This window comes from Vanessa tameamea, chromosome 13, assembly GCF_037043105.1.
Source record: "Vanessa tameamea isolate UH-Manoa-2023 chromosome 13, ilVanTame1 primary haplotype, whole genome shotgun sequence".
NCBI lineage: Eukaryota > Metazoa > Arthropoda > Insecta > Lepidoptera > Nymphalidae > Vanessa > Vanessa tameamea.
In genome coordinates this window covers 141,429-169,118 of record NC_087321.1, presented here as the reverse complement: position 1 = coordinate 169,118, position 27,690 = coordinate 141,429, and the positions used below count along the sequence as shown (strand labels likewise).

The window sequence follows — 27,690 nt, the reverse complement described above, 5'->3', positions numbered from 1 at the left end:
TTACTGGAAATTAAAAGATTTTTATGATCCTTTCGTTATGGTAACATGTCCTATGTTTGTTGATATTTTTACAAAGGTTTGGTCACGCGAAACGTGTGAGGTGGTGTGCGGGCAGATGGAGGTTTGGTGGGAAGTGGCTCCAGTCAGATTCACAATTGAACCGTCTTATCTACGGCTACCACATTCAAGAAGGTATTTTAATATAGTTTTATATTGAATTAATATAAGTAATACTTGTTATCAAGAAATCTCTAATATTCTTATTTTTTTCTCCGGTTTATCATAAAGTTAATGTAAAATCGAAACAAAATTCAGATAGTAATTATATTTTTGAAAATACAAAATAAATACGCATTTATTCTTTAAGGGTAAAGATGGTAGCCACACAATTTCATGTAACTCAACTCAGCGGTGTATCGAGCATTACAACAAACTGGGAAATGTTAGCGAACCCATCTCCTATGAAGACGAGTCCCGGGCGACCCATATCAACGACTTTATTGATTCCGCTATCCCATAAATCCCCGCTTGCTGACGTCCTGAGGTAATCAATACACGGGCTTACCAAACGTATACCTGCCATTTTTTTTTAAATAAAAACATATTTTTATTTTAAGGCTAGTAAACCATCTGAGTTTCCATGTGCTTAACTCCTGTTTATAATTTATCCCGAGATCTGTTGTGTAGGAAAATGTCATGAGAACAACAGGATATGTCGAATTTCATTGAAATTCTACCACGTGCACCAACCAGCATTGAAGAAGCTTGGTGGAACAAGCTCCCAACCTTCTCCTCGAGAGAACCTTTGCGCAGCATTGGGATATACTCGAGTCTACGCTGGATATATCACTAATATTATGTCTCATGTTCCTATAATTACACTGGTTCACTTACCATTCAAACCAAACCACGGGGATAGCAAACTTTAATAGTTTTCTCAACCCTATTCTCACTGCTGGTCTAATACTGTATTTTAATTTTGTTTCTAATTGGCATTATTTGGATATTGTTTGTCATTTTCAGGTTAACATCACATGATAAAGAATGCTCAGTGACTACTGTTATAGAACAATATTGTTACCCTCGACATCCTTCGATTACGCCCACATTTATATGGCTCGGATTGGTCGCTCCCGGTGTAACTGTCACCGCCGAGTTCACCGTACACAATGACACCTATGAAGATGTGAGTGAATTAAAAAAAAAACAAAAATCAAAATATACTTTATTCAAGTAGGCTTTTACAAGCACTTTTGAATCGTCATTTAACAAACTATATTAAGTGAAGCTACCACTAGTTCGGAATGCAGATACTACCGAGAAGAACCTGCAAGAAACTCAGTAGTTACTCTTTTTCAACATCTAAAAATAGTCATGTTAGTTAAATACAGTTATATATGTATGTTATGTCTCCTGCCTGGAAGTCAACAAGCATTAACTCCACGCTTTTTTATCATCAATATTACTTATGCATATAAAAATCTCTTATTGCTCTTATTTTGTACAAAACAATTACTTCGTAAAACAAAATGGACATTAAAGTGACGTATTATGTCAAGAAGAAAGTAAGCAATCAATGTGAATTTTAATTTAAATTTCTACAAAATCATTGAAAATAAAGCTTATTACTATTAAATATATATTCCATCCCAGTCTAAGTGACGTGATTTTATAACGATATAGATATAGTCAGAAAAAAAAAACATTTTTTGTCATTTTGAACTAAATTAAACATAAATATTATTTCTTGTTTGTATGTTATTAAACTTTCTTTGTGCTACCACAAATTGGTAAACTTTCTGTGTCAGATTGAATGGATTGCTACATGTTGTCGCTGGCTGGGCGAGCGTGGTGTTGCTGACGCGTGCAGAGACCAACTCCCTTGTGTGACGTGTCACAGTCGCGCTTGTACCTGTTCTTTGTTGACTCCGACCCGTGGATCATTACAGCACTCACATCGAGAGCAACTGTTTTATAGCGTCACAGCCCCTGACGTGAGTTTTAAGTAAAATTTATGGAGCATATAGATGGTATCACTTATGGCCTCGTGACCAATTTCAAATGCAACGGACATTCTCAAGAATGTCTAGCTGACTGTGCGAGTATGTTAGCAAACACAGGTGCACTCACTTCTCTTCCATGATTGGTAAACGATGATGAATTTCAATACGAAATTTTACTTTAACCTAATTATCTGAACCAACGAGACAGTGATTAATGTTCGTGCAATACGAGACCTCTCTTTGACCTGTTGGGTTTTTTAATATATTCTTTCGAGAACTCAACTATTACTTTGACACTTCGATAGTTTGTATTCGAATCAAAGAGAATTGTTTCGTACTAAAATTCGTGTATCGAGAGCACTCGGATAAATTTTCCATTCTGTTAGTTACGTGGTGTAGTACCCTTTACGTGGTGAAGAGATGAAAAAATGATCTCTAGTCCTTTTTATTTATTATTTATGTATTCTTTATTGCAAACTAAAACTTAAGCAACAAAATTCATATGAAGATATGTTTCCTTCAAGCATTACTTTATATTTTTGTGTTTCAAATTGAAAACTAAGTAAGCAAGGAATAAAATATCTTAATTCCTAGGATAGGTGCCGCATCGGTGATATGAACAATGATTAATATTATTTAGCCTCCAGTACCTCAGCGCCTTCAAAGGACAACTTGATTTTTTATATAAATTAGTTTTTTTTATTTGTTATCAGACAGATGGATGTGTGGCGACCCTTATACAAGTGCGACGCACCGACACGCCGGAAGCAGTTCCGGGCGTGGAGGCGCGAGCTTCGTTGATCGCGTACCGAGTGTTGGCACCGCGCCTCGTTTTGCGCGCTTTACCTTGCTATGGGGATAAACGACAAGAATGTAGGTAGCTCGCTGTTATATCACTGATACGATAAATAAATATACTTGTGTTTTTTATATTACGAAAACTATATTCTGTTGATGAGAACTCGTCGATCTGGGTCGCATGTGGAACTGGCTCGCTGCATCAGCGATTCCTCTACAGTCTCCCGTGAAACTTCGCGTTTATTCAGATTTTTTTTTAATGAATTTCGAAAAGTTTTGTTTTAATTCTATTTAGTTGTAAACTGCAAGACTCTCATCTTCAGTTGGCGCAAAAAGATCAATCCTCTTTAAATGAAATTTTTAATATCGAATAGTATATATATATAATATTATAGTTCAGTTAAATTGTATATCTGTAAAATGACGATTTAAAAACCTATTTTTTTGTAAGTTTTCTGCATACTTGGTTAAGAGTTTTTAAGTTTTTATGCTTATGACTTTTGGGTGCGTACAGGTGAAGGGTGCGCTTTAGATACTGGTCTGGACAACAGCCCCCGCGGTTCTGCGGTGCTTCGTCCCAGCACAGCGCTCACTCTCGGAGACACTTCGTGCTGTCGACTCAGAATCACGAACATTACTCCGCTACCTACGAGTGTCAAGTGGGAGCCGGCTATTGGTAAAATTAATTTCTTATAATATATTTCAAATCGTAAGTTATTCGTATGGCGTTATCGTTAAAATAATTGGTATCGTTGATAACATTAGACAGTGCTTTTTTTGACCGCTGAACAAGAAATTAATAATTATACCCATAAATTAAGTATTTTATTTCAGAACATGAAGAATTTGTAGCAGTAACTTTTGCACCAGAGCAATTTAAAATCAGAGGCCATTCCGAGGTAGACATTATGGTAAGAACTAAAATTAAGTTATGTTCCAGTAGTTTTATATTTTACACAAAAAAATATTCGATAAGTTTCCACAAAAACTTAATCATTGTAATTGCACAGTTATGCGTGGGATAAAATTAGTCCTATTTTTATAATATTAATTACATAGTAATCAACGCTCTTCAAAAGTACATAAAATTCGACCCTTAAAATTGGACTTAAATCGAGATATATTTTGTAAATAAATGTAAGTCTCCCAAAGCAGTTCTTCCAGGGGAAATGTTGTCGTTCCATCGGGTAGGTTGTGAGATTGTATGTACAAGGAAGTCAGTTATTGTATTTAGTATAATATATTCAAGCAGGTTTGACAATTTTGTTATAAATTGTTTCCTAATTAGTTACCAAGACATTTTATAGTGACCGTATAATGAGAAATATTAATTTATTTGATACATATGAGGACTTCGTAATCAATATAGTATTTTTTTATTTTAGGGAAACAAATAACGATAATGATAATGATGACACTTGGCATAATAATATACACCAGTACATATACCAGCTAAATTCCCACTGATACTAAATACATAATGATTAAAATTTAACAAAGACTTAACATACATAACATCAAATAGGTAACATTATACCTAATATATCAGATCCTACAGATAGAATATCGGGTTCATTGCAATAACTTTTTCCGGGAAGTCAATAAATTTAGTATTGCTACTGTTATCCCAAAAGTAATTATCACACTTTGTCCATTTTTTCAGGAAACATTGAAAAAAATATTAATTCCTTTTGATTTTCTACAATATTCTCTCGTATATTTTCCTCTGCTATTTCACTTGGAATTAAAGTTACAGTATATAAATAACATACTGCTAGACTAAAGGCTGAGGCTTTAATTCCTCTTTTTTGTGTAGATTTGGAGGTTTTTTCATCACGCAGCTCGAATGCGGCTAATCGTATTATCGCTTGACGCTGTATTTCATTTCACACAGGTTTCCTCACGATGTTTTATTTACCGCGTTAAAATTTTATAAATTTCAAGGTGTTCGGCACCAAGGAGTTCTAATATGTTGGCTCGCGTGGAAAGTAATTATTAATACATACAAAACATTATCGATATACTATCATTTTCGTCATGGTCGTTGCCCTCGGCTTAGTCAAGGAACAAAAATATTTAACATGTACACAAGCATTACTTACAAGTTTTTCAATTTTCCACAACGATACACAAAATGTATTGTCCTTTTACGCGTCGTTATAACTTTTTCAATATCGTTCGAACGACCTTGCTCACGATCTTGGTTCAGATTTATTATTACTCATTTTTATACAACCTATCAGATACAGTTAATGTATTTTTATGAAATATTTTTAGATTAATAACGCTTCGGCCTTTAATAAATTTGACCAAAATTAGAACAGTGACGTTCAACTAGAAGAATTTCGGACACGACGGGCATTCTGAAAGAGACAGCTCGCGGGAGATATCAAAAAAAAATTGTAGCTTTTACACGCGATACTAAAAACTAGCCTATCTCATTCTCCAGTTCTAACACTATCTGCAAAAACTGAAGTAGTATAGTGTCGTACTCAGAACTACAATGGTAGTTTGTAAAAAAGAAGCAAATTCTATTCAGTACGAATCGAGGCATTTTATAATAAATAAATATTTGATTCCAAAGAAATTAAATTCGCTATAAACTTTTTTAAAATGTGGATACTTTGAACACTAAGCTCCTAAGAAATGAACATCGGGACTGGTACAACTTCCACGAAAGTAATATAAATTTATAGAATTAACCTAATTATATAAATAAAATAAAAATAAACATGTACTTAATTCCAGGAGGTACTTCTGAGTCATAATTCTCCACTAAAATCGAAGTCATTTTCTCGTAAGCTTCTGCTTCCAGATTCTATATTTTACAGTTAAATATTAAACTTTACCACATCATGGTGAACACATCCTCCCCGAGGCGCGGCATTCGTTTCTGTATCAAGATAAGATAATAAAATTCCAAATTTATTTGTAGCTTGGTCTTTAAATCCCGTGCTCGAAAGAAGAATTAATATGCTTAATAAAAGATTATCTTTACATACATATAATAAAATTGGAGTGTCTGTTTGTAATATTAAAATAACCGCTTTTTACTTAATGCATAATATGTATGCATATATCAAAGTAACATTTTTTCAATTTTGTTTGTTTGTCTGTCTGTTTGTTCTGGCTAATCTCTGGTATGGCTGGACCGATTTGGACAGGAGTTTCACTGGTAGATAGCTGTTGTAATAAGAAGTAACTTAGGCTACAACTTAACTTTATTATTAAATTCAAACGCGCACGAGGTCGCGGGCACAGCTAGTAGTAATATTAATAATAAAAAAGCAAGGACTTGCATTCTTTGATTTCCTGGCGGGATGTGATGTAAATTTATTTGTACTTTTTTGACATAAACTCTAATTAAAGTGTTGGACAAAATTAAATACCGAGTTGCTGGTCCCCCCGGTGGAATAGAATAGAATCTTTACTTTTAATTTAATATTGCAACATGACGATTTAAAAGTGCGTTTATAAGAAAATTTCGATTTAGATAAATTTTGATTTTGTATCAATTGTTTTATAAAACATTCAAGTTCGTTTCCTATCTTGACGTCGGGGAAGAGTCGGAAGACTTTATACTAAAGTTTTCCCATTACTTTAATCCCGTGAATAATTTATGTTAACAGGTCGTATTGGAAGCGAAGAAAGTTTGCCATCGCCGGCTATTCCTTCGCAAGGCCAACGTCGAGCACACGCAGAAACCTTTGTACTTAGTTGTCGACGCTGCTGTTTCTGTGAGTACAGCCACCTATTTTTAATCCTTGTAGTAAAACCGATCCAAACTTCGAGTAATAGTAGTTTGGCGCAACGGAACATATTATTTACGTTTACATATCTACGTTCAATCAAACCGCGAAAACTGAACACTTTCAATCCAAGTTTCTAGTAATGCTAACTGTTAGTTATAGACCGCACTGCAAAGCGCGCGGTTTTGGTTTCGCGTTTCTATAACGTTTGTAACTTGAATTGAACTCAGAATGTATAATAGAGTATTCTACTTTGTTTGAAAAAGTACTTCAAAATGTTGATTTTCCTAATAAAAAGCCATAAAAAATATACTTACGGCAAAATAAACATGTTTTCTTGACATAAAATTAAATTTTAAACACATTCCCCCGAAAACCCTGTCAGTCATTTTGGTGACGTCACAATAAAAAAACGCCAGATAAAAGCACCAGTTTTGTATATAAGAATAATATACGACTGGCACTCATTCAACGTTAACAGCTATAAATATTTATGTTGATTTTTGGGATAACAATGAATTACAATCACTATTGTTGGAGTGTAATGTGCAAAGACTATTCGCATTAAAACTCCGGAAAAGTTGTTTATCAAAATGCCCGACGATATTTAAATTACAGCTTTTGCCTATCTGACGCCCCACCATGGCGGCTCGTGTTTTAGGTCACGTGATGTACAGACCAAAAATTACGACTTTTAATTTCAATATAATAAATTAATAATGCGCTTTTATGTCTCAAAATAATATGTCTAAGTATAGTTCTACATAAATTTTAATTTTTATCAAATTTAATTTATTCTTCACCATCGATCGATCGAAGGACGTCGTTTGTCTTACGCGAGTCGGTCCGAGCAACGAGCCCTTTAGTTGATGAATGATCCTTTTCGGATGTTTTTTCTTCCATTTGCAATTTTTATATTTACTTTACGAATCCACTACTATAAATATATCCACGTGTAATTCATCCGTTGAACGCGACGCTAATGACTTGCGTTGTGATTGGGTAACTGTTAACAAAACCATTAATATTATGATTGATATTTAAAATGGTATTTAATAGATGTTATTTGGTTTACCGCATTTTCTATCGAATAGCTATTTTAGTAATTTGACGCTAATTAGTTTGCATAAATCCATTATGATGATGAGGATACATATTATAAATTATAACCTTCTTCCGTTTTATTATTATTATTTATTTCTACTTAGTTTTTTTAAGCCTTTATTACTTGTACTAAGCATGAAAATGAGTTTTAATTATTTATCATCCTCATGTATCTTACTCCGTAAAGGGAGAAGACGCCGGTGATTACCCAGCGGTGGGCCGATCATAGGGTGCTATTTTTAATAGTTCTTCAAAACTTTTAACCTCTTATCTTCAAAATCAATCCCTTATAACTTTACAAGGGTTTTTAATGTGGATGCTATAGTCGATGTTTGATATGTATAGCAACTTGTAACATTTGGGATAAGACAATAGCCAACTGCACGCACGTAACTCGATCTGCCGGAAGTCTCGGCCTCTGATCTTAACTAGATACAATGAGAATGCAAAATAAAAACTCGGCTATCGTGCCTAATATTAATACTGATCGCACGCTTCGAGTCTACCCTATAAAGCATTGCATCTAGTTATTGAAATTTAAAGTAAAAACTACCAAAGATTCGGAGGAATTACATCTTGTCTAGAAAAAAAACCGGTGAATGTCACATAAGCTACATAAGGGTTAATCAAAACAGCAATCCAAAACACGAATAGTAAAACAAACAAAAGGCCAGAAGACGATCGATTCATTCACAAGTTACGCCTGTGAACTCACTTTTTTTTTTACTTTTTTTACTGTTTAGACTGTTTCTCCCTCTAGGACCCTGATTCGTTTACGTCCTCGTTCGCAATTGACAGCTATCAAGTTGCGAGAGCATTAACTTCCTTTAATGTCAAGACCAGTGACTGTGAAATCCGAGATTGATTACAGACTAAATAAACGCTGAATAGTAATAAAATTTGAAACTAACATTTTAAAACTGCGAAAAATGCAGTATACATTCTGTGCATAAAATATATCTACAAAGAATTACAATTTTTTGTAGGATTGTATAATAAATTATTATTTTTAGTATTTTCAACTATTACTAAAATATTTATTATATTGCTAAATTTCTTGCCTCAGTTGTTTTAACGAAAAATAAAGAACTTGAAATAAGAAGACGAACCACGATGTCGCATTTCTTCGCAATGACAGTAGAACGGCTACGCCTCCGTTTCCGTCGCCATTCTATCTGATAATGAGGAACATTTTTTTCCGACGGAAGTTTTCTTCTCCATCACATTTAATGTGTTTTTAACATTTTCGTAACGATAAACGAAGTATAATAATGTTAGCGTCCCGTAGTAAGTTTGTAAGTATATTTTTTTCTTTTATTTCTACAGTCAAGGCGACTGTTACTAAAACACAAAAAAAGGTAAAGTACTAGATACAATAAACATATCCTTATATTTAGTCAAAATCAAAAAGTATTTTATTTAAGCGGACTCTTATAAGCTTAAAAGAATCGTCATATTTTCAAGTTGAATATAAAGCCATATAATAATGTTCCTTTATTTTTTGATGTTCGAGTCAACTAGACTTGATACGAACAATACAAAAATTCAAATATTTTAAAACAATACCGTTCGCCTCGCCCGACGCGTGACTCACGATGAAAATACTATAATATGTTATCTTAAGATAAACTATCGCTCGCTTTATATTTTAAAAAAACGCTACGGTGAATATCATAACCATCAGATATATCTTAAGCTCAAAGTATCGTTGAAGGGTAATTTCAGATATGAGATTATCTGGAGAAGAACTGAAGCTACTGACACAGCTTGAAAAAAGGTTTAAGTGCCAGTTAGTTGGTCAGTAGTAACGTATATCGATTTTCGTAGAACCGTCGTAACAGATGAGTCCTTTACTGAAGACTATCTCTAGATTAATAGAACAACTTTTGAGCACAATTATTATTATTTTATCACATCATACAATATATATACTCACGAAACAAATGTTCTTCTGAAGCGATTTGATGGTTTTTAAAATAAAATAAATCCCATGATATCTTGAGACGAGACGAGAGAGTTTATTATTGTATCTATACCTCATCGTCTGTAGCGCTTCATTGTTGTTCAAGTATAAGTTCTCGGACAGTTCAGCAACAATGAATACACAGCGTACACGGAGACCGAGTATTGATTCTACACATTGTTTTTAGTCTAGCTTACCGCCGCCGAGTCGCCGCCACCGCTGCTACGATATTGTTTAACTTTCATTTCGATCTAGAGAAAGTTACTGTTTATCTTCCATGCTCCAGTAACAACACCCAATTGAAACGATCGTATTCATTTTTTATTATGCACTTTGTGCCATAACAGGGTTCTCATCTGGGTCCCGTACTATTCATGTTCGTCATTAATGTGTCACACGTAATGAGTGTTAAGTTTTTGCTAATGACCTTAAGGTGTACCATGGTGCTTAGTATGTCTTACTGCTACAACACGATCTCTAAAACTATAAAACTATATGAATCTGAATGTTATAATTTATTTTTTATTTTAAACGTCTGTTATTACACTGAGTGATACACAATACAGGCTTGCTCGACGTACTTCAGCTCGTTGAATTTATTAACAACTGAAACTTTAATCAATTTTATCGAAGTGAAGTTTTACGAATACTTTGTGGTAGGGCTTTGTACAAAAGATTAACTCTTCTTTATACCCTGTAAAAGTTAGCTTGATCTTTTTGACAGATGTAAATTTGCAATACATAACTTTGCAATGAAGAACATATCATTTCCTTAATTTAATGATTGTAAAAATTGTAAAAATATTTTAAAAAATACATATAATACAAAAGTCCTTAAAGCGTTATCCGAAAATTTTAAGACTTTTTATTGCTTCAAAGTAAAATTTAAATAGAAAAACTGAAAATAATAGACGCTTGTAAAATGTCATATCGGTCGTACGGTAGGGACACGAATGACAGGCAGTAACTGTTACAAATATCGATTACAAACAATCATTATTAAGGTATTGTTACGAACGGAGGGTCCTTTTGGTCGGGGTCTCTTCGGCTAGTCGTTGGGGTCTCTTTAGCTGGTATAATTCAGCTTAGTTAGGTGTTAAAGGAGCACGTATCGCGTTTGCGGATAGTAATGATGTCGTTTCCAGTCCCTGTGTTGAATTACAAATTAATTCGTTTCGTTTGCTTTCCGCTCAGTCTAATGCGATGTGATTTAATCCAATTGCGATTAAGTTGAAATGTCAATATTATATGGTTTGCTCGAGCTTGATAAATGGACAGAATTTTTAATTTTTTAATAATATTTATGTAAATATTTTGTTACTTTAAAAAAGTTGGTTAGTGTCGAATACTGAATATAAAAAAACATCTCAAAATCCTTACTTTAAATCTCGTATACTTTTGCATTCGATTTTGGCGATGCACAACTACTCACTTATTACTATAAATAAGTGTTTATAGTAATAGGAGTTTTTATACCTTCTACTTTATTTTCGCCACTAGATGACATACTAGATTACTAACAGTATTTAAAACGGGATATTTACGAGTCTCGTGAACAAGACATTCGTAGATAATGTCGAAATATCGAGCTCCACCAAATAAAAATAAAAAACATGGTAAATATCCCGTTTTAAATACTGTTAGTAATAAAAATAACCATGTTAATTTAAAATCTGACATACTAGATGACAATACTTCAACTTATAAACCAGTCGTCGTGACACGGGCGGAATAAAGTCTGCCAGGTTTAGCTAATATTAAACGTTTGAGTGTCGTAACACACAAAACACTATCACTTTTTATGTTCCGTCAGTAATTGGACTACAAGACGTCAATTAGCTGTGCTCTGGTTTGTGGTTTGTGCAGTAAACGAGTCAATTAGTTGAAGTTATAGTAATTAAAGGCACAACGAAATAACATCTGAGATGGGCTGGGTCGAGCATCATCAACGAAATAATTAGTGTTTCATATTTCTCGCATTTCAGCGTATGCGATCAAAAGTCCCACCGTCAGGTGGTCTAAATAAGTTGTATCAAAGTCAAAATATTTTTTTTAATTCAATATTGCTTATTGATAGTCAAAAATCTACCACCACCAGTTCGGAAATTAATACCTCGGACCTGAGAAGAACCGATGAAAGAAACTCAGCGGGATATTTTTTTTATGTTCATTTTTACAATTTTCGTTTTCATACAATAACAATAAATATATTTTGGTTATTAGAAACGGCCCGGAGGCGAAGCGAGGCGAGGGAATGAGAAGCGTTCCCTTAAGTGTGCAATAAACTAAGCAGTCATTAATTTTGTAATATCCTTGAGCACACAAATAGTTTAACGTTTGTTTTAAATTTTATAATTTAATATTTTTAAACTTTTCTGGGAACGTATGTACGTTATATGTTACTAACACTTTTTAATCGGGTACTTGGAATAACAAGTTTAAGTTTGTTGCTAGTATTAATAGTATGTACTGTCAAAGTAAGAAAACCTTCGTCAGTTTTCAAATTCATTCCTTTATTAAGTGGTAAACTCTTAGTACATTTTAAAACTAAAGCACTAAACAGACAACTGCATATAAAATTAAACTAACTTAGTTATAATAACTTGGTTCATAATAGTGTAACATCTTTAGATTACGTCTAGTTTCATATCAACATGAAACGTTATTTTGAGTGACGATTAATGTAATGACGTGACGTGTGATGAGTGGTTCTATCGGCTCCGTGAAGTGGTGGTGATTCAAGGAATCACCACCACTTGCAAAGTCACTTGCAAATACACCGCCTGCAAAATCGACGGATATAAACCATATCGAAAATATATGGGCTTTGATGGTACAGCGGTGGATAAATAATAACTAGAGAACCAAAGCAGCTGTCGTAGAACATTGCCGAAGTATCTGGGAGGGCTTCAGAGGAACCGACATAAATGCTCTCGCCTTGTTGGGTCAATGCGACAGCGACCACAAGCTGAGTGATACGATTGGCGGATATACTCGTTTTTAATAAAATAAATAAGATTTGTTTAAATGGATAAATTTTACCATAATTACTATTTGTTTTTACTATTTTATTTACTACTAGCTTGCGTCCTGCGGTTTCACCCACGTTCCCGAGAGATTTTATGTTTTCCAGGGATAAAAAGTATCTTATATGTTATTCTAGTACATATTCTATCTGAATGTCAAATTTCATCCAAATCCGTTCAGTAATTTTTACGTGAAAGAGTAACATACATCCATCCATACCACAGAGAAATCAGCCAGCTCCATACACACAAACTTTCGCATTTATAATATTAGTAGGAAGTACTACTGTACACTACTATACACTCTCTTTTATAAGAGACAAGACGATGTCCTAATCTCCGATGTTACACGAGCATTCACGAAGGACTGTGGTCTATGAGGTTTCGTGAAAAGTTGGTAATTATCATCCCGATTGGCTTCTTATTATTGTTATTATAGCTATTAAACGCTGTTTTATTCTTTGTTAGACACGACTTATAATGAAATTGTGACGCAATATGTCATGCTAAATTGGTAAAGCAGATTATCGCTCATGCTGAGCACACGAAAATAGATCTTAAGGTGACGAACCTTTTCTAACCCCGATTGTACATCACAATTTCTATATTGAATTAAATTTCATTCTATTTACAGGGTGTGGAAGTTGTAGTGGAGTTTCCGATAGGAGATAAAGAAACGCTCTCTTTTCCTAGAATCAAGCTGACGCAGGTGAGGACACGGAACACGTTATTATGTCTTATATAGTATACCAGACCCGATACAATCAAGTTGTCTCAACGCGGGAATGTTACCCGGAGATGCCAGGTCTCCCTCGCCAGCTTCACCGAGTTTCTACATATATACTTCACTTATATTTTTCTTAGAAAGAGTTTAAGTGCTTGATCGACAGCTCAACGCGCTTATAGCGAGTAACAGCGTAAACGGTACCCAGTGCATAAACTAAGATACAAAATTGTAAAAGCTAACATTAATTGGCGGTTCGATTTGTTGATTCGACCTTGGGATATGAAGCCTTACCACCTAGCCACTAGACCAGCGAAACAATGAATATTATATTATAATACGACGTATATTAGGTATAAGGGCATATTATTAAAGAGCACTAAGGGTGAAATAATAGGGGATGCAACGAATATCTAACGATACGTCAACATCCATACCATCACGAACAATGCAATGTTGACCTAGAAATCTAAATGTGAATCCACCCTATAAACTTTGTATACAAACTTTTAATGATGATTCACTTGTATCGTACAATGACAATATTTTAAACATGGAGTCTCGGAGTCGGACTCGGATACAGTAAGTATTATCTTATTCCGGATTCCTGATATATCGAATCTCGTCCACATTCGATATATCTAAAAATAACGTGCAAGCATTTCAAATCAGCAACAACATTAATAGCGCGAATAATTGGTACGATGAGATGATGATATGGCGAGATAGTTTAAAGAAAAATAAAATTGTATTAGGATTCATTGAAAACAAACAGACCAATATTAAAAATCAATCAGTCAAAATTATATACCAAGAAAAAGAAATATATTTAACTCAAACACATAAATATTTTAATGAAGAATAATTGCCTATATCTTGTACTAGGAGTAAGGACGACAAGAGCCCGAGGGATCAGGATAGAACCTGCGACCTTTTCATCGTTAGGCAGGCCGGTTAACAAACTATAAGGACTAAAGCAACTCCATCGTAGATTTAACTTAATTGAAATTTGTAATTTGGCCGCATCCATTATATTTGAATACAGTTATATCGGTTTGAAAATAAGTATCAGGAACATCTGGCGCATTTAACTAAGACCATTTAACAGAACGTAATAATACGTATAATAAAGCGGTTATTACTAACATTACAACAACGTATAATATACACTTGTATAATAATAGATTCATTCTACCAATCGGACACTTTACTCTGTTATCTTAGTTCTGTGGTGATTTCCCGAGTTCGGTATCTAATTACAAATGTATAGGTTTATTTACAATCTTATGAAGCCCATGTAACAATAGTTTTTTTCCAGAAAAATAATTTCAAACAATCTGTAGCGACACAGGAGCTGAAATCTTCTGAAGAAATATTTAGTGACTCTGATCGTAAACGAGAAGACACACGAGGTCAGACGTAACCACGTAACTGTTTCGCTATAAATTAAGTTAATAAAAAAAGTAAATAACGCATAAAGTTTTGATACAACGTTTACTTGGAAATGTCAAAATCGATATCACTTTAGAGTCTAGTAGCTTTGTAGAAACCGGTTGTAACCGGTACAAAGCCCAAGTGCCAATCAGTCACCAATTATTCTATTGCCAGATAGTCACATTTGTAGCGCTGCGTTTTGGTTTAACAGGTGAGTGAGCCAGTAGATTTGATATACTAACTGAAACAATTGGGATAGTAGGTAATTAAATTAATAAATGATCATAAACATTATAGTATTTCGGAACACATATTCTCCTAACTATAAATCAAAATAACATATTGAAATCGATATCAGCTGAAACAAACGGCTCGGACCGCCATCTGTTCAAATATTTATTGCGCTTAGTTTTAAACGAACAGGCGATTATACTCGCAACGTCCGAGTCATTTGTCTTTTTAACTCTTTTACGTTCAATAGACACGAAAGATTTACACGAACAATTTTAACCTAAATCACCGCCCGAGAACCTAATTTACTGAAAGATTTATCCCCGAAGACCTAGTTTTGGATAAAATCCACTGTTTTATTGGTTAACCAATAAAAAGTTATCTTCTGAATGGCGTCAACAGATAGATTGCTTTTAATATCTTAGTTCAAAAATTAATACATATTTTCGGTATCGATAGATGATGAAGCTATACTAATAATACATTTCTTACGCACTTAATGTGTTTGTTATAATTGCAGAAAATATTTGCAGCTGCGAATACAAGATGTTGTATATACCGCCGGAAAAGAGGCCTGAGCCTCCAGCGGACTGTGAGGAGAGTCCTTCAATCGAAATAAGTACTCGATTATATTTACATTTATTTATAGTTCGTTGTTTTTCATTTGAGCGCCGTAAGTTAATGTATAAGTTGAATTAATATTTTTTGATTAAATATTTTAAGTATACTTCATTAATAAATCATATTTAAGAGATTAGATACAGCACGTCGCAAAATATGTATTTTATTAATATAATACTGGTTTAATGCAATTAAAAAATAAATTCTGTTCTACTTCGTTTTTAGGTTTACAAAAGGAAATTAAATGATTTTACAGGAAAAAAATCCTCGTGCAAACGAATGTATATAAATATATATTTATATAACGAAGGTATATAAATATATATTTATATACATTCGATCATTAGGTCGACCACCTAAGGATATCTTAAGGAAAATATTAAAAACTAGTTCTGTCATAATGATAAAAATGAAAGGTTTGTAGGGTAGGGAAAAAAACAAACGTTATTAATAAAGTCACCGTTCTTTATCTAAATATCTATCTCTAGGAGTAAAATTGAATATTTGTATGTTTATCCGCCTTGCGTTCATAAACTATTGATCTAATTTCAATAAAATTTTGGTAATTTATCCGCACGCCCGAGAAGGTTCCAACCAAGTAACAAGAATATTTCTTCGTGTGTCTGTCCCTCGATATAAACATCTACGTCGACCGATACCCGTGCGAGCTCTTTGTAATTTGAATATGACCTGATACATCGGTGGTTTGATTTGACAGTTGAAGAGCCGCCTCCACTTACTCGTGTGTGTGCTTGCGCTAATTGCCAGAAACCGGTCTTGCCTAAAGTCTCAGAACCTTATTGCTTACAGTTCAAACAACTTCCTTTGAGATCCGGTAAGTATTGTCCTTCGGTGTTGTTTGCTTAAACTCAAGCCGCGTTTAAAATTTCATCGGATATTTTTGCGGGGGCTGGTTTGAATCAATTATGTTAAGGATAATATAAAAAATCTAATTGTATATAATATTATCCCTTTCGGGAAATTTAATGTAAATTAATGCAAAGATAAATATTTATGTAACTTGGTGAAAGAGCTTTGTGTAAGCCCATCTGGGTCAGTACCAGCATCAGACATTCTACCGCCAAATAGCAAAACTTAGTATTGTTGTGTGTGGATTTGAAGGGTGGGTAAACTGGTATAACTACGGGTAGAAGGGATATAACATATAAGTACTCAAAGTTATATATAGGCGTTGTGAAGAATGGTTGATATTTCTTACAGCGCCAATGTCTAAGTGTGGTGACCACTTACCATCAGGTGGCCCATTTGCCCATCCGCCTAAATATATCTTTTAAGCCGTTACTTGAGATTTACATATTGCAATGTCCATGATTTTTGTATTGTTGTACACAAATAGACACTTTTAATTACAGTATTTTTATTTTAAAAATATGTTTTTAGTAATGTCACGCACTGTGGCACTTCATAATGTATCTCGGATTGACACGCGCTGGAAAGCCGTAGTGCGACGGTGGCCTCGACGTCATACCAGGACAATTCATAAAGGTAATATTTAAAAAAAACAACTTGACAAATGCTTAAACAAAGGCGCCTTCTCTAAATTCTATCACGTTCGTTATCCGATGAGACGGCAATCGGACACGAACAGATAAGAGATGCATATATGATTTCTGAGGTCCGTAAACTCTACCGACTTCTAAACTTCCGGCTGCTTCAAGTCCGACGAGGCAGTTACATGACATATAATCAATGATCGTAAAATATCGGGAGTATCTAAATCAAGAACTGACATTAGTGTTAAACTGATAAATAATTGGGTTGTTTACGATGTATTTATCTTATTCGTAATTCTTAACTTAGAGTGATGAAACAGGAACTCTTTCATCTTATAAAGTAAATAACTTATCTACAATGCGAAGCGCTAGCTTTGTATTGAATACAATTACAAAATTACTTCAGAATGCCTATTTGAAGGTATATTCTAATTTTTATATACATATATATATTTTTTATGTTCAATAAACAGTTCGCTTTGAAACGGTGACTGAATATCTCTTATAATACATATGAGAGGACGATATGATATCAAGAAATTGTCTTGAGATCGGAATATCACACACGATTAGATCAGTTGGCTGTCTCCTCGTTACCCTCGCTTGAAGTTACCCGCGTCCGGACCGGAGACGAGGATCTTCCTAATGTATCTTCTGATCTTCACTTTTACGTTTCCTTTCCAACTTTTCCAGCAAGGAACTCGAAGCTAAGTGGCTGTTTTATTGAGACGTAATTCCGTTATTAGTTACTTACGTCACTAAATAATAAAAACGTTAAGTAAAATAAAACCTCTTGAATAAAATGTTTCTTGCCGGTTCTTTTCGGTAGAATCTACTCTGGAAACCTGTGGTAGTGGTAGTAACGTGATGAATCAACAGTGCTTTTATGTGCCTACTTGAATAAAGTATATTTTGGTTTTGGTAATTATGTAATATATGTAAATATAATAGATATTTTAAATTTACTATTCTATTTCAGAATATTATGGAAATATGAAATAACACTTTTTATACTATACATTATACGCATAAGTAAAGATAACATACACGTTTATTGTGGTCCTATCATGTTTACGAATCAAGTCTTAATCAATCAAAAACACAAGATCGCTCTATTCCTTCTCTCCTCAAGAATTGATTAGGAGCTAAAAGTAAATACTACGTACGTTATTACGAATTTAAACTTAAAGCTTTCTTTGCGTTGTTATATATATATATATATATATTTTATATTAATAGATTGAATATAATACTATGTCACTACAAAATAACTTAATTCAAATAAGACAGAACTCAACACAGTTTCATACCACACCAATGTACTATTATATTTTGTGTTTGCCCCGAATCCTTTATTAGATCGTTAGAAAACCGCATAACTTAATGTACCCTAATGTATGTACTTGTGTTTATACAAATTATTATATATATATTTTTTTTTTTTATGTTAGAGGTGGCAAACGAGCAGGAAGCTCACCTGATGGAAAGTGACTACCACCGCCCATGGACATCTGCAACAGCGGGGGGCTTGCAGGTGCGTTGCCGGCCTTTCAGGAAGGAGTACGCTCTTTTCTTGAAGGTTCCCAAGTCGTATCGGTTCGAGTAGTAGAATAGTTGTGCGTGGCAGAAAATGTCTTAAAAATCGCGCTGTTGTGGATTTTCGCTGTGTATCGATGTAACTATATTTTGAAAATACGTGTACACTAACTTAGTTTAATGTAAACCTTACTTTTACTAACAAAATAATTCACCTAAATTTTTTAATCGTATTTCTTCTTACTTCTTATCATTATACAACGGTTGTATTCGTTTGCGCGTCACATTGGTCTGATCTTCCATCGCAGTGAATTGACATCTCCTGTATTGTTTAAAAGCGTTTCGAGAAGTTATTCAGAGGGAGAAGAAATAAAAGTATTCTGTTTACAAAAATACGTCCGAAACGAGGGTCGAACTGAATTTAACAAACATTGTAAGTAAATATTTCGTTCAAGGAATTCAATTACGAAGATCGACTTTTAAACTTGATATTTGCTTTAAGGGATATCAACGCCAGGGCTATCACGTGCCGCGTATAAATAAACCTTACCGAATTTCTCATTAAAATAAAGACAATGAAAGCGAAAATTTCGTTTATTTACTGATGTACTTGTTACAAAGAGCAGTGTTATTCTATAAAAACCCACATCGTATCTCACTCGTGAAATATTTATAGAGAGAAATGCCTTTTAAGGCGTGTTCTTAAATGTCGAGCTCGTTCCGCCACGCTGTTTTATTGTGGGTTGGACACACATGATATTACTCATTTGACAAATGCGCTGATTCATCGCCAAACGTTAAAAGATAAACAAACACAAATCAAGCACATTAAAATTCAGTAGAACTCGCCCGGGTCCTTAAATCTTGATTTACGGTTAAGTTCACGCGTTGAAACAACTGGGCTATCTAAACTCACTTATATTATGCAATTTCCCCTTTTTGATTATATGATATTTTATGTATAAATACTAAAAGAATATCTAAAAGAATTTTACACAGTAGTACTATGTTACATGATTTGAAAAGACAAAATAACAATATAATTAATTTGTAGCCCGGGGTATGAAGCTGCAATTCTCAAGAATGTCACTCCTGGTTTAACTACTTGGCCACTTCGACTTTTTGGTAAAAATAATGTATCATATGATTTTAAGCATTATATCAAAAATCATTCCGTGCGTAGACATTCAGTACCTCAATCAGATCCATGTTCGATGAAGATTTTTAATATTTCTTACAAGATTCTTTTGATGCTCACGATTATAAAGTACAATCTCAGATTTTGATTGCTTTTCGAGTAAAACAAGAACGGATGTACCGACGATATTCCCTACATTTATTTCGACAGTAATATTATTTCTTTTATTTTAAAAAACATTTTCATTGTTTGAAAATGTTATTTGTATTCTGTACAAATTAATATTGGATGTCTAGGCTCCGTCCAGTTAAACTTATTTATAAGGTTTCGATCCTTTTCTCTGGCGCAAATAAAGGTTTAGAATTTCCAAGTTTTTTTCCCGAATAGATTGAATTTTAACTAAAGAAAAGTTTTAATTCGATTTGGCTTGGAAGAAGTTTGTTTTATTCGTACGAAACCTATAGTCTTCTCATTCGTTTGCCTTCGATATGGCTACTCGAGGGGAGTGAGTCATTTGAGTGTGTTCAATCATAATTTCTTCTAGTACTGAGGATATGCCTCAGCTACTCTATGCTATAATATAATATAATATAAAACACAAATATATAACAAGATGGTATTTCAATTGGTCTGTGTTCGTGTGACGACCTTTGTTTGACAAAATATTTTGTGCATCGACCAACATTACAAACATGTCAACCACAAATTCACTGAGCTCGCAAATAATTCAAACGCGACAGAACTTTTTCTTTTTCGTAAAACAAGGACCACGCGGAGCTTCACTGAACGAAAGAAGTGTCAACGCAAATATTTTATTTAAATTTAATCCGTTTGATGTGAGCGCTGTATCACAACAGTCTACTCGAATAACTAATCTCATATATATTTCATCTTCTTGTTTAATAACGATGGATATAATGACCAGCGATTCGGATATTTTCATTGCCTTAGATTACACTGAAGTCTTTTCTTTATAATATAGGTAGGCGGACGGGTAAGTAGGCCACCTGATGGTAAGTGGTCAACACCGCCCATAGATATTAACGCCGTAAGAAATATAAACCATTCCTTACACTGGTATGTCCCTTGTGCCTCTAGTTGCACCGGTTTACTCAAAACGGAACACGGTAGTGCCCACCTAGACGGGCTTAAAAATATTATGTTTTTGTCTATGTAATGTATGTATATGGGATAATCGTAGTGTGTTCGCTAATAAGAAAATCAACAAGCATAAACATGGATTTCAAGCCTCTGCTGGCCGATTACACGGATAACACAGCAGCGGCAGCGGACAATGTGTACGCATTGCAACCGGACAACAAACGCCCGTGTCGTTACCGTTATTGTAAAACTAACGGCTGTCTACGTAATAACAAACTTTCGCACGATGTAACCGTCGTCGCTCGCCCGTTTTAAATGAAAAATGTAGGCATTACGTTGAAGTGGGTATCGCTCAATTATTCAAAAAGTATTTTACAAAAATTTGATAGATTACGTTTTCGTAGAAGAATCATTTAAGGCATCATCAATGCATCCTTACTAAGCCGAGCCGGGTCATGCATTTTAATAAACAAGAAAATTATTTTATTTAAATATTATATTTTATACCCTTTCATTAGGCATTCAGGAAAAATGTAGCTGTCTACCAGTAATTTCTTTTTTTATAATTGGACCTTATTTTAACGTTGGATTAATTGAACAAAATTTTACCTCTATAGTATCATATTAATTATATTTTTAGTAATATTTTATAGATTTTTTCTCTATTAATCACACGTCTTGAGCTCAGTTCAGAGATGGACTTGTTTAAGTAGGTAGTGCGTGTATAAATTCACCATTATCAAATATAAGAAATGATAGGTACATATGTTTAAAAACACTATATTACCGTATTCTCTCTCTCTCTAACTCTAACTCTCTTTCAAAGTCAATTTTATAAAAACCACATTTTTTAAAGAAAAAAAAATATTAAAATGTTTTATATTTTTTTAGATTTTATTATACTATTTAGCTTGTTATACCAAATTAAAATAACACTAATATTTAATAAACATTTTTATATTGCATTACAAGTATTATTTGAATAAAAAAATCTACTTTCGAAAGAATAATTATTTATTCAACTTAACTGTCAGTAAATATGTGTCAGTTGCGTACTTTTGAAAAGGTAGAATTCCAGAATGGAAATTTGTAGGCAAAAAAAAATACTGAGGCATTTATTTTTTTGATTCCAAATATATTCTGAATATCGCAAAAGATATCGTATGACGCCCCTCTTTTTGCGGACATCATTATGAATTCAGTCGAATAGTGAAATACCGAGCTCTTTTCATAGCACGCTGAGCGACCTTAAGCTTGCTCGAATGAACCGTTGAAGAACTAATTTTTTTGCCATTTACATAACTATTGGATTCTAAAATCAAAAGAGCCCATAACGAACTACATCAATTATATTACAGTGATATTTCAATGGAATTTTATGAGATATTTAATATAATTTCATCCAAAATGAATATATTGAACAAAGCACTAAAGGTCGAACTAAATTTACTCGTCCCGCAATATTCTAACATTCTACGAACTCGAATATTCTACTTCGAATGAGAATTCGTCACACGCTTCGATTGAACCAATCAAATAAATCGATCGCGTCATATACAAAATATTTCAATCTATTATATATTAAGAAATATTTTGTCATATCCAAGTGAATGTACGAATAGCGTAAAAAATGTCGTATATGAATGTTTGTATCTGTACATCACATCGTCGCTTTCTACTTATGTTCGTATCTCCGCTTTCTTCTGCTAAACCTCTTGGCCGGTGTTGACATAGATTAGAATAACGGTAAGATTAATAACGAGGAAGGATTCTATATAATATTATTAGTGTACAAAGGTATTATTTTGGCAAACAGTAATACTCGGTATTGATGTGTTCCAGTTTGAAGAATGAGTGAGCCGTGCACAGGGTGTTATTATCGCGCCCTAGTGCCCAAGGTTGGTGCATCGCTTAGAGATGTAAGGAATGGATTCTTTTGACCGCGCCAATGTCCATCTGATAATCAACATTGACTGTCTGTGATACACAATATGTATGTCCGATTACCTATTTCATAAAATATCGTTTGCGAAACAATTGATTTATTTATGGCGTTAATTATTAAACCAACGCATAAAACCGATGAATAATGAAAATATAAATAATTGCATTATCAGGTTCAGTGGTCAGTACATCGGCAGAATAGAACATTTGGTACCTGAGTGTTTATTGAATGATCTTTTTGCTGTCTAATAATTTTATGTTACTGGCCGAAAAGTTTTTGTGAAGCGGTAATTTGTCAAACGTTATGGGGTCCATAAGCACCGTGATTCACACAGAGGTCACACTCTCAGGTGGATATAGATACGAATTTACTAATTACTGTGCAATATATTATATACTCGTACACAAAAACCAAACACAAATGACGTGCACACGCTTTACAACACAATTACACAACATTTCTGCTTAAGACTATATATTGTATAATTTTAGTAACATAAAATAGTTATTATAAAATGTGTTTTTAATGATACCAAACAAATTAATTTTATAGAGTTTCACTGATATCTTAAATGATAAAATAGTCTAGTTACAGATTCTCTTTTTTTTAAATTAAACCCACAGTTCGTACGTGAATACCATATCGGATGATGACATTTCCTAAGTGCTCGTAAAGTATTCGTATAGAGTATATATTGACTTTATAAGCTTATTACATTAGAAATTATTTCATATAAACTTAGGACTATGTTTTAATAAATTCGAGACATACCAATTTGGAATTCTTCCAGCTCCTTTAATTAAAACTCTTAGTTCGAATTCCATTTTATTATTATACCACGTCGCGTTTGTTTTAGCTGACGTTACTAAAATTAATGTAATTTTGTAAAGTGAGTGTACAGGCTGTATAGTCGTAATACTGAGGTTGGTGCGACTCTTTCATGAGAGAATCAAATTATAATGTAGCTTCGAATATAATGTTACATATTTTTTCAAATTTTTTGTTTATCTTTCTAAATATGACATGGGCTTGTGAACTAAAAGAAAAGATATAGAATTATAATTTATGAGAGTCAGTGAAAATTTTACTTTGACTGTTAAAATGTAAATGTAATGCCTGCATTTTGAAAATATAAATTTGAAATAACATTTTACTTTTAACAGTAGCAGTATAGTAACCGCAAGCTTATATATGTCGCAGGCAAATAGCTTAATCAGCCATCCAATTAAACGCCTATTAGAATATCGCGCCTATATACAGTTTTTTTAAAGGTTATTTTACATCGAAAATTTGTCACTCACGTTAACAGGACCACCGCAGCAAAAAAAGTTACATTTCGTCTCCTAAAATGATACGCAGACAACTAGACTACTAATTGAGGAATGAAAAGTGTAATTTGATACAAATTGCAAACTTAAAAGGCATTTCCAAAAGTATAGATGTATATTTATTTTGTTAGTAAGATTGAAGACAGTGTTAATTACTTTTTGTTACAGAGCAATGGGTTGGAGACGTTCGCTTCCCAGGCGTGATCTTGCAGTGCGAGCCCGCAAGCGGCGAGCTGCGCGCGCGCAACAAAACCTCTATACAGGTGTCCATATACGCCGACTGCTGGGGATTCTATCACGACCAGATACTGATACAAGTACGTAACTCATCTCTGCAATGTTTTTCCGTAATATTATATTTCAATATAAATATATAAAGTAATATTTGAATGTGAGTTTATTTGTATGCTACGATTTTACGTCTTAAATTCGCAGCTGATCAATAAAAAATTTTTCATACACGTTGTCGATACCCCTTCTTCATAATCCGTTGAAGGTGCTTGAGAAAACCAGTTGAGTTATAATATATAACAAAGATTGGAGATGTTACTGGTGATCAGATCATGTCAATCACTGTACTGGCCAGCACTTAACGTCTGAAATTAATATCTAAGGCAGGACGGAACATTAATAACTATATAGTAGTGCTTAAATCTATTCTACCTATCTAGACTAGATATCTATTTTAGAGCCAACATCGATGTCGGTATTCACGGCTCTTTTAAAATCATAATATACTTCATTTAAATAAGCTTTTACAAGAACCTTTAAATCGACATTTTACAAAACTATATTAAGTAAAGATACCACCGGTTCGAAATGTAATCGACCTACTGAGTGGAACCCTCATTACTCTTTTCCAACATTTAAAATGTAAAGTTTTCTTAATTATAAATGTATATATAATATCATACCTGACAGTCAACAAGGATTACTAAGACCTTATATTATAATGATTTTATAACGTTAATTGTAAACTCAACGTAATTATTTATGTTTGAATAGCGAGCATTAATTAAAGGCTCAAAGGGAAGTTTTTACATTTAATAGAAATAAAAATAACACTCGCTCGTGCGTGTAAACACATTAAAGTGGAAAGAAATGTTTCCGAAACATTAATTCAATTTGCAGATTCACAAACATTTAGTACAATTATTTGTTCATTCCTCTTTTTCCATTTTTATATTAATTGCAGCGATGGAAATGTCAAAGTTTACTTGACTAGTACATATTTTCTAAATGACTGACAACGGACTGTCTGTACCGATGGGTCTAACAGAATTAAATTTTCTAGGGAAATTTCTTACACAATTTAAATGAGCGGTAACATAGGATTTTTCTAATGCAAATTTATTTTGAAATTCGTCGTTTTTAATGTCGGAAATATTAAAATAGGTATTTAGGATTATAATAATAAGTCCTGGTATTATTTTATCAGTCAAATACTCCACCCACCACCTCGAGTGATATCAACTTTTTTGAAAATTTTGCATTTATGGGGTGAAACTTAGGATACTGAAATATGAATAAAATATGGAAATTAGTATTTTGGATTCTATTGAAGACTTAAATCGTATATTGTGTTTTTGAAAATTCACGCTTTAAGGGGGTGAAATTTAAGACAAAAGTTTGTATAAAAAATAGCCATTGCCAATGTTAGAAAAGTGGAAATCGATATCGAAGGTTCCGGAGATAAGTATAAAATATTACAATAATTGTAAAAAAACATCCCTTAAGAGAATTGGGGTCAAAATTATATAGAGAAGTACGTAATTTTTCATATTCCAAATAAGGATATGGCTCTATTAATAATCACATTTGCGTTGCCTATTAATAGAGCAATTTCCATACCATAAAAAAACTCTCATACTAGAAATTCAGAGGATTTATTTTTCGTTGGTTTTGCCAACGGTATTTAGCTGTCGCCCTAAATAGGAGTGCTTCAATTAAATAATAAAGTTATATTGACTTGAAAGTGTGTAACCTAATTAAGGCGCTTAAGTCCATTAGCATTCATTGACTTCAACGTCAGACGAAGGGTCAGGAATTTATTTCAAATTAAGAATAAAAGCGAATTTCGTTACTGAAACAGCTTGTAGTAAAAATAAAACAAAACACTCTCACCGTAACGTATACGTATATTGCGTCCCTCGACGCCGACAGGAATTAGGGGGCCGTGTTACCCGACGCTGTTTGGATTCCGCTCTGAAAGCGTTGAAGTGTGATTGATAAGTGTAATTCAAGTGTAGTCTTACGTGACTTTAAGGTTTTTCTACACTTACCAATTCGTATTGTTTATATAAGATATATCATATTAGCTAGCCGTCCCGTGTTCATACGGGCTTAAAGTAAGGACTTTACCCCGGGCTAGTATTTATATCACATTAACAGAGCAGAGCATTGACGTTTAGGTATATTCAAGTACATTTAGTTTTTTAAAGGCTTTCAATGATTACAGGCGTGATATTAGTAATAATTAGACAATTTTACATCTCATACCATTTGACTGCGAAGGAAATTATTTAAGTATATAACTAAGCTTTATTATAATGTATTCTAATAATTTCAGCTAATAATACAGTTTTAAGAAGGCAACTAACAATATATTAAAACTGTATAACTTTTAAATATGTGGAGCATCTGTTTTGTAAGTGTACTTGAGACGGATAAGTCATTGTTGCGAAAAAAATCGCTCAAGTTTTTGTACGGATTAGCAAGAGCACTCGATGGGTGATAATATTTTAGCCAGCTTTATTGACTTTATGATTATGATTCTGAATTATACGACTATCATGTGAGGACACAAACCCGTGGTGAATGATATTCAGCCACGAGCGTTGCATACGTCACGAGTAGCGTTGTGAACTGAACTCCAAAACATATCGTATGTATAAAAAAAATAAAGAAATGTGTCTATTAAAAGGTCCAACCTAAAATATATTATTTATGATAGCATATAATTATCACGGAAGAACAAGCTTTACAACCGCGAACCTTATAAATATAAAATAAGGGGAAGCCGCATTATACATGTACATGTCAAATGTCTCAGGTCGAATTTCTAGTTATTTAACTACATACACGTCAAACTCACTCGATCAGCTGCTAAATACACAACAGATGAAATACGTGGTAAACGTTAACTAGCTTTTACTTTTTGCTAATTAAAATTTTGTAATTTTCTTTCGTTTTAATTTGTTTAATGTTTCCCGTCTTCGATCTAACTATATTTTAAACTCGCTGTTTGAAGTTTTAAAGTTAGAAACTTAAATTTGGTGGTAAAGTCTTCAAACATAACTTCCATATGTGTAGATCTGTTCACTTGCGGAGGCGCGCTGCTCCGCAGTAAATTATTATCGGCGTGGCGTGGTGCGAGTGAAGCTCGTGATTACAAGATGTCTCCGTGTGCGTGAGGCGACGAGTAAAGGCACCAAAAATACAAATTTGCTTATATATCTTATATAAAGTGCGGGCG

General features: G+C 33.5%; 1 protein-coding gene and 1 long non-coding RNA gene across 2 annotated transcripts; both read left to right on the top strand.

Moving 5' to 3' along the window:
• The first annotated feature begins 421 nt into the window (after window positions 1–421).
• LOC135193607 (uncharacterized) lies at window positions 422–1,988 on the top strand. The gene is made up of 3 exons (XR_010309319.1): window positions 422–544; window positions 1,024–1,186; window positions 1,809–1,988. It is a non-coding gene; the product is annotated as an uncharacterized LOC135193607 (long non-coding RNA).
• A 26-nt stretch (window positions 1,989–2,014) lies between these two features.
• On the top strand, window positions 2,015–14,790 carry LOC135193616 (uncharacterized). Its single transcript, XM_064216840.1, has 7 exons — window positions 2,015–2,098; window positions 2,717–2,876; window positions 3,316–3,477; window positions 3,636–3,712; window positions 6,431–6,538; window positions 13,278–13,352; window positions 14,686–14,790. The coding sequence occupies exons 1-7, from the start codon at window positions 2,015–2,017 to the stop codon at window positions 14,788–14,790; spliced, it is 771 nt and encodes a 256-aa protein (XP_064072910.1).
• The last annotated feature ends 12,900 nt before the right edge of the window (window positions 14,791–27,690 follow it).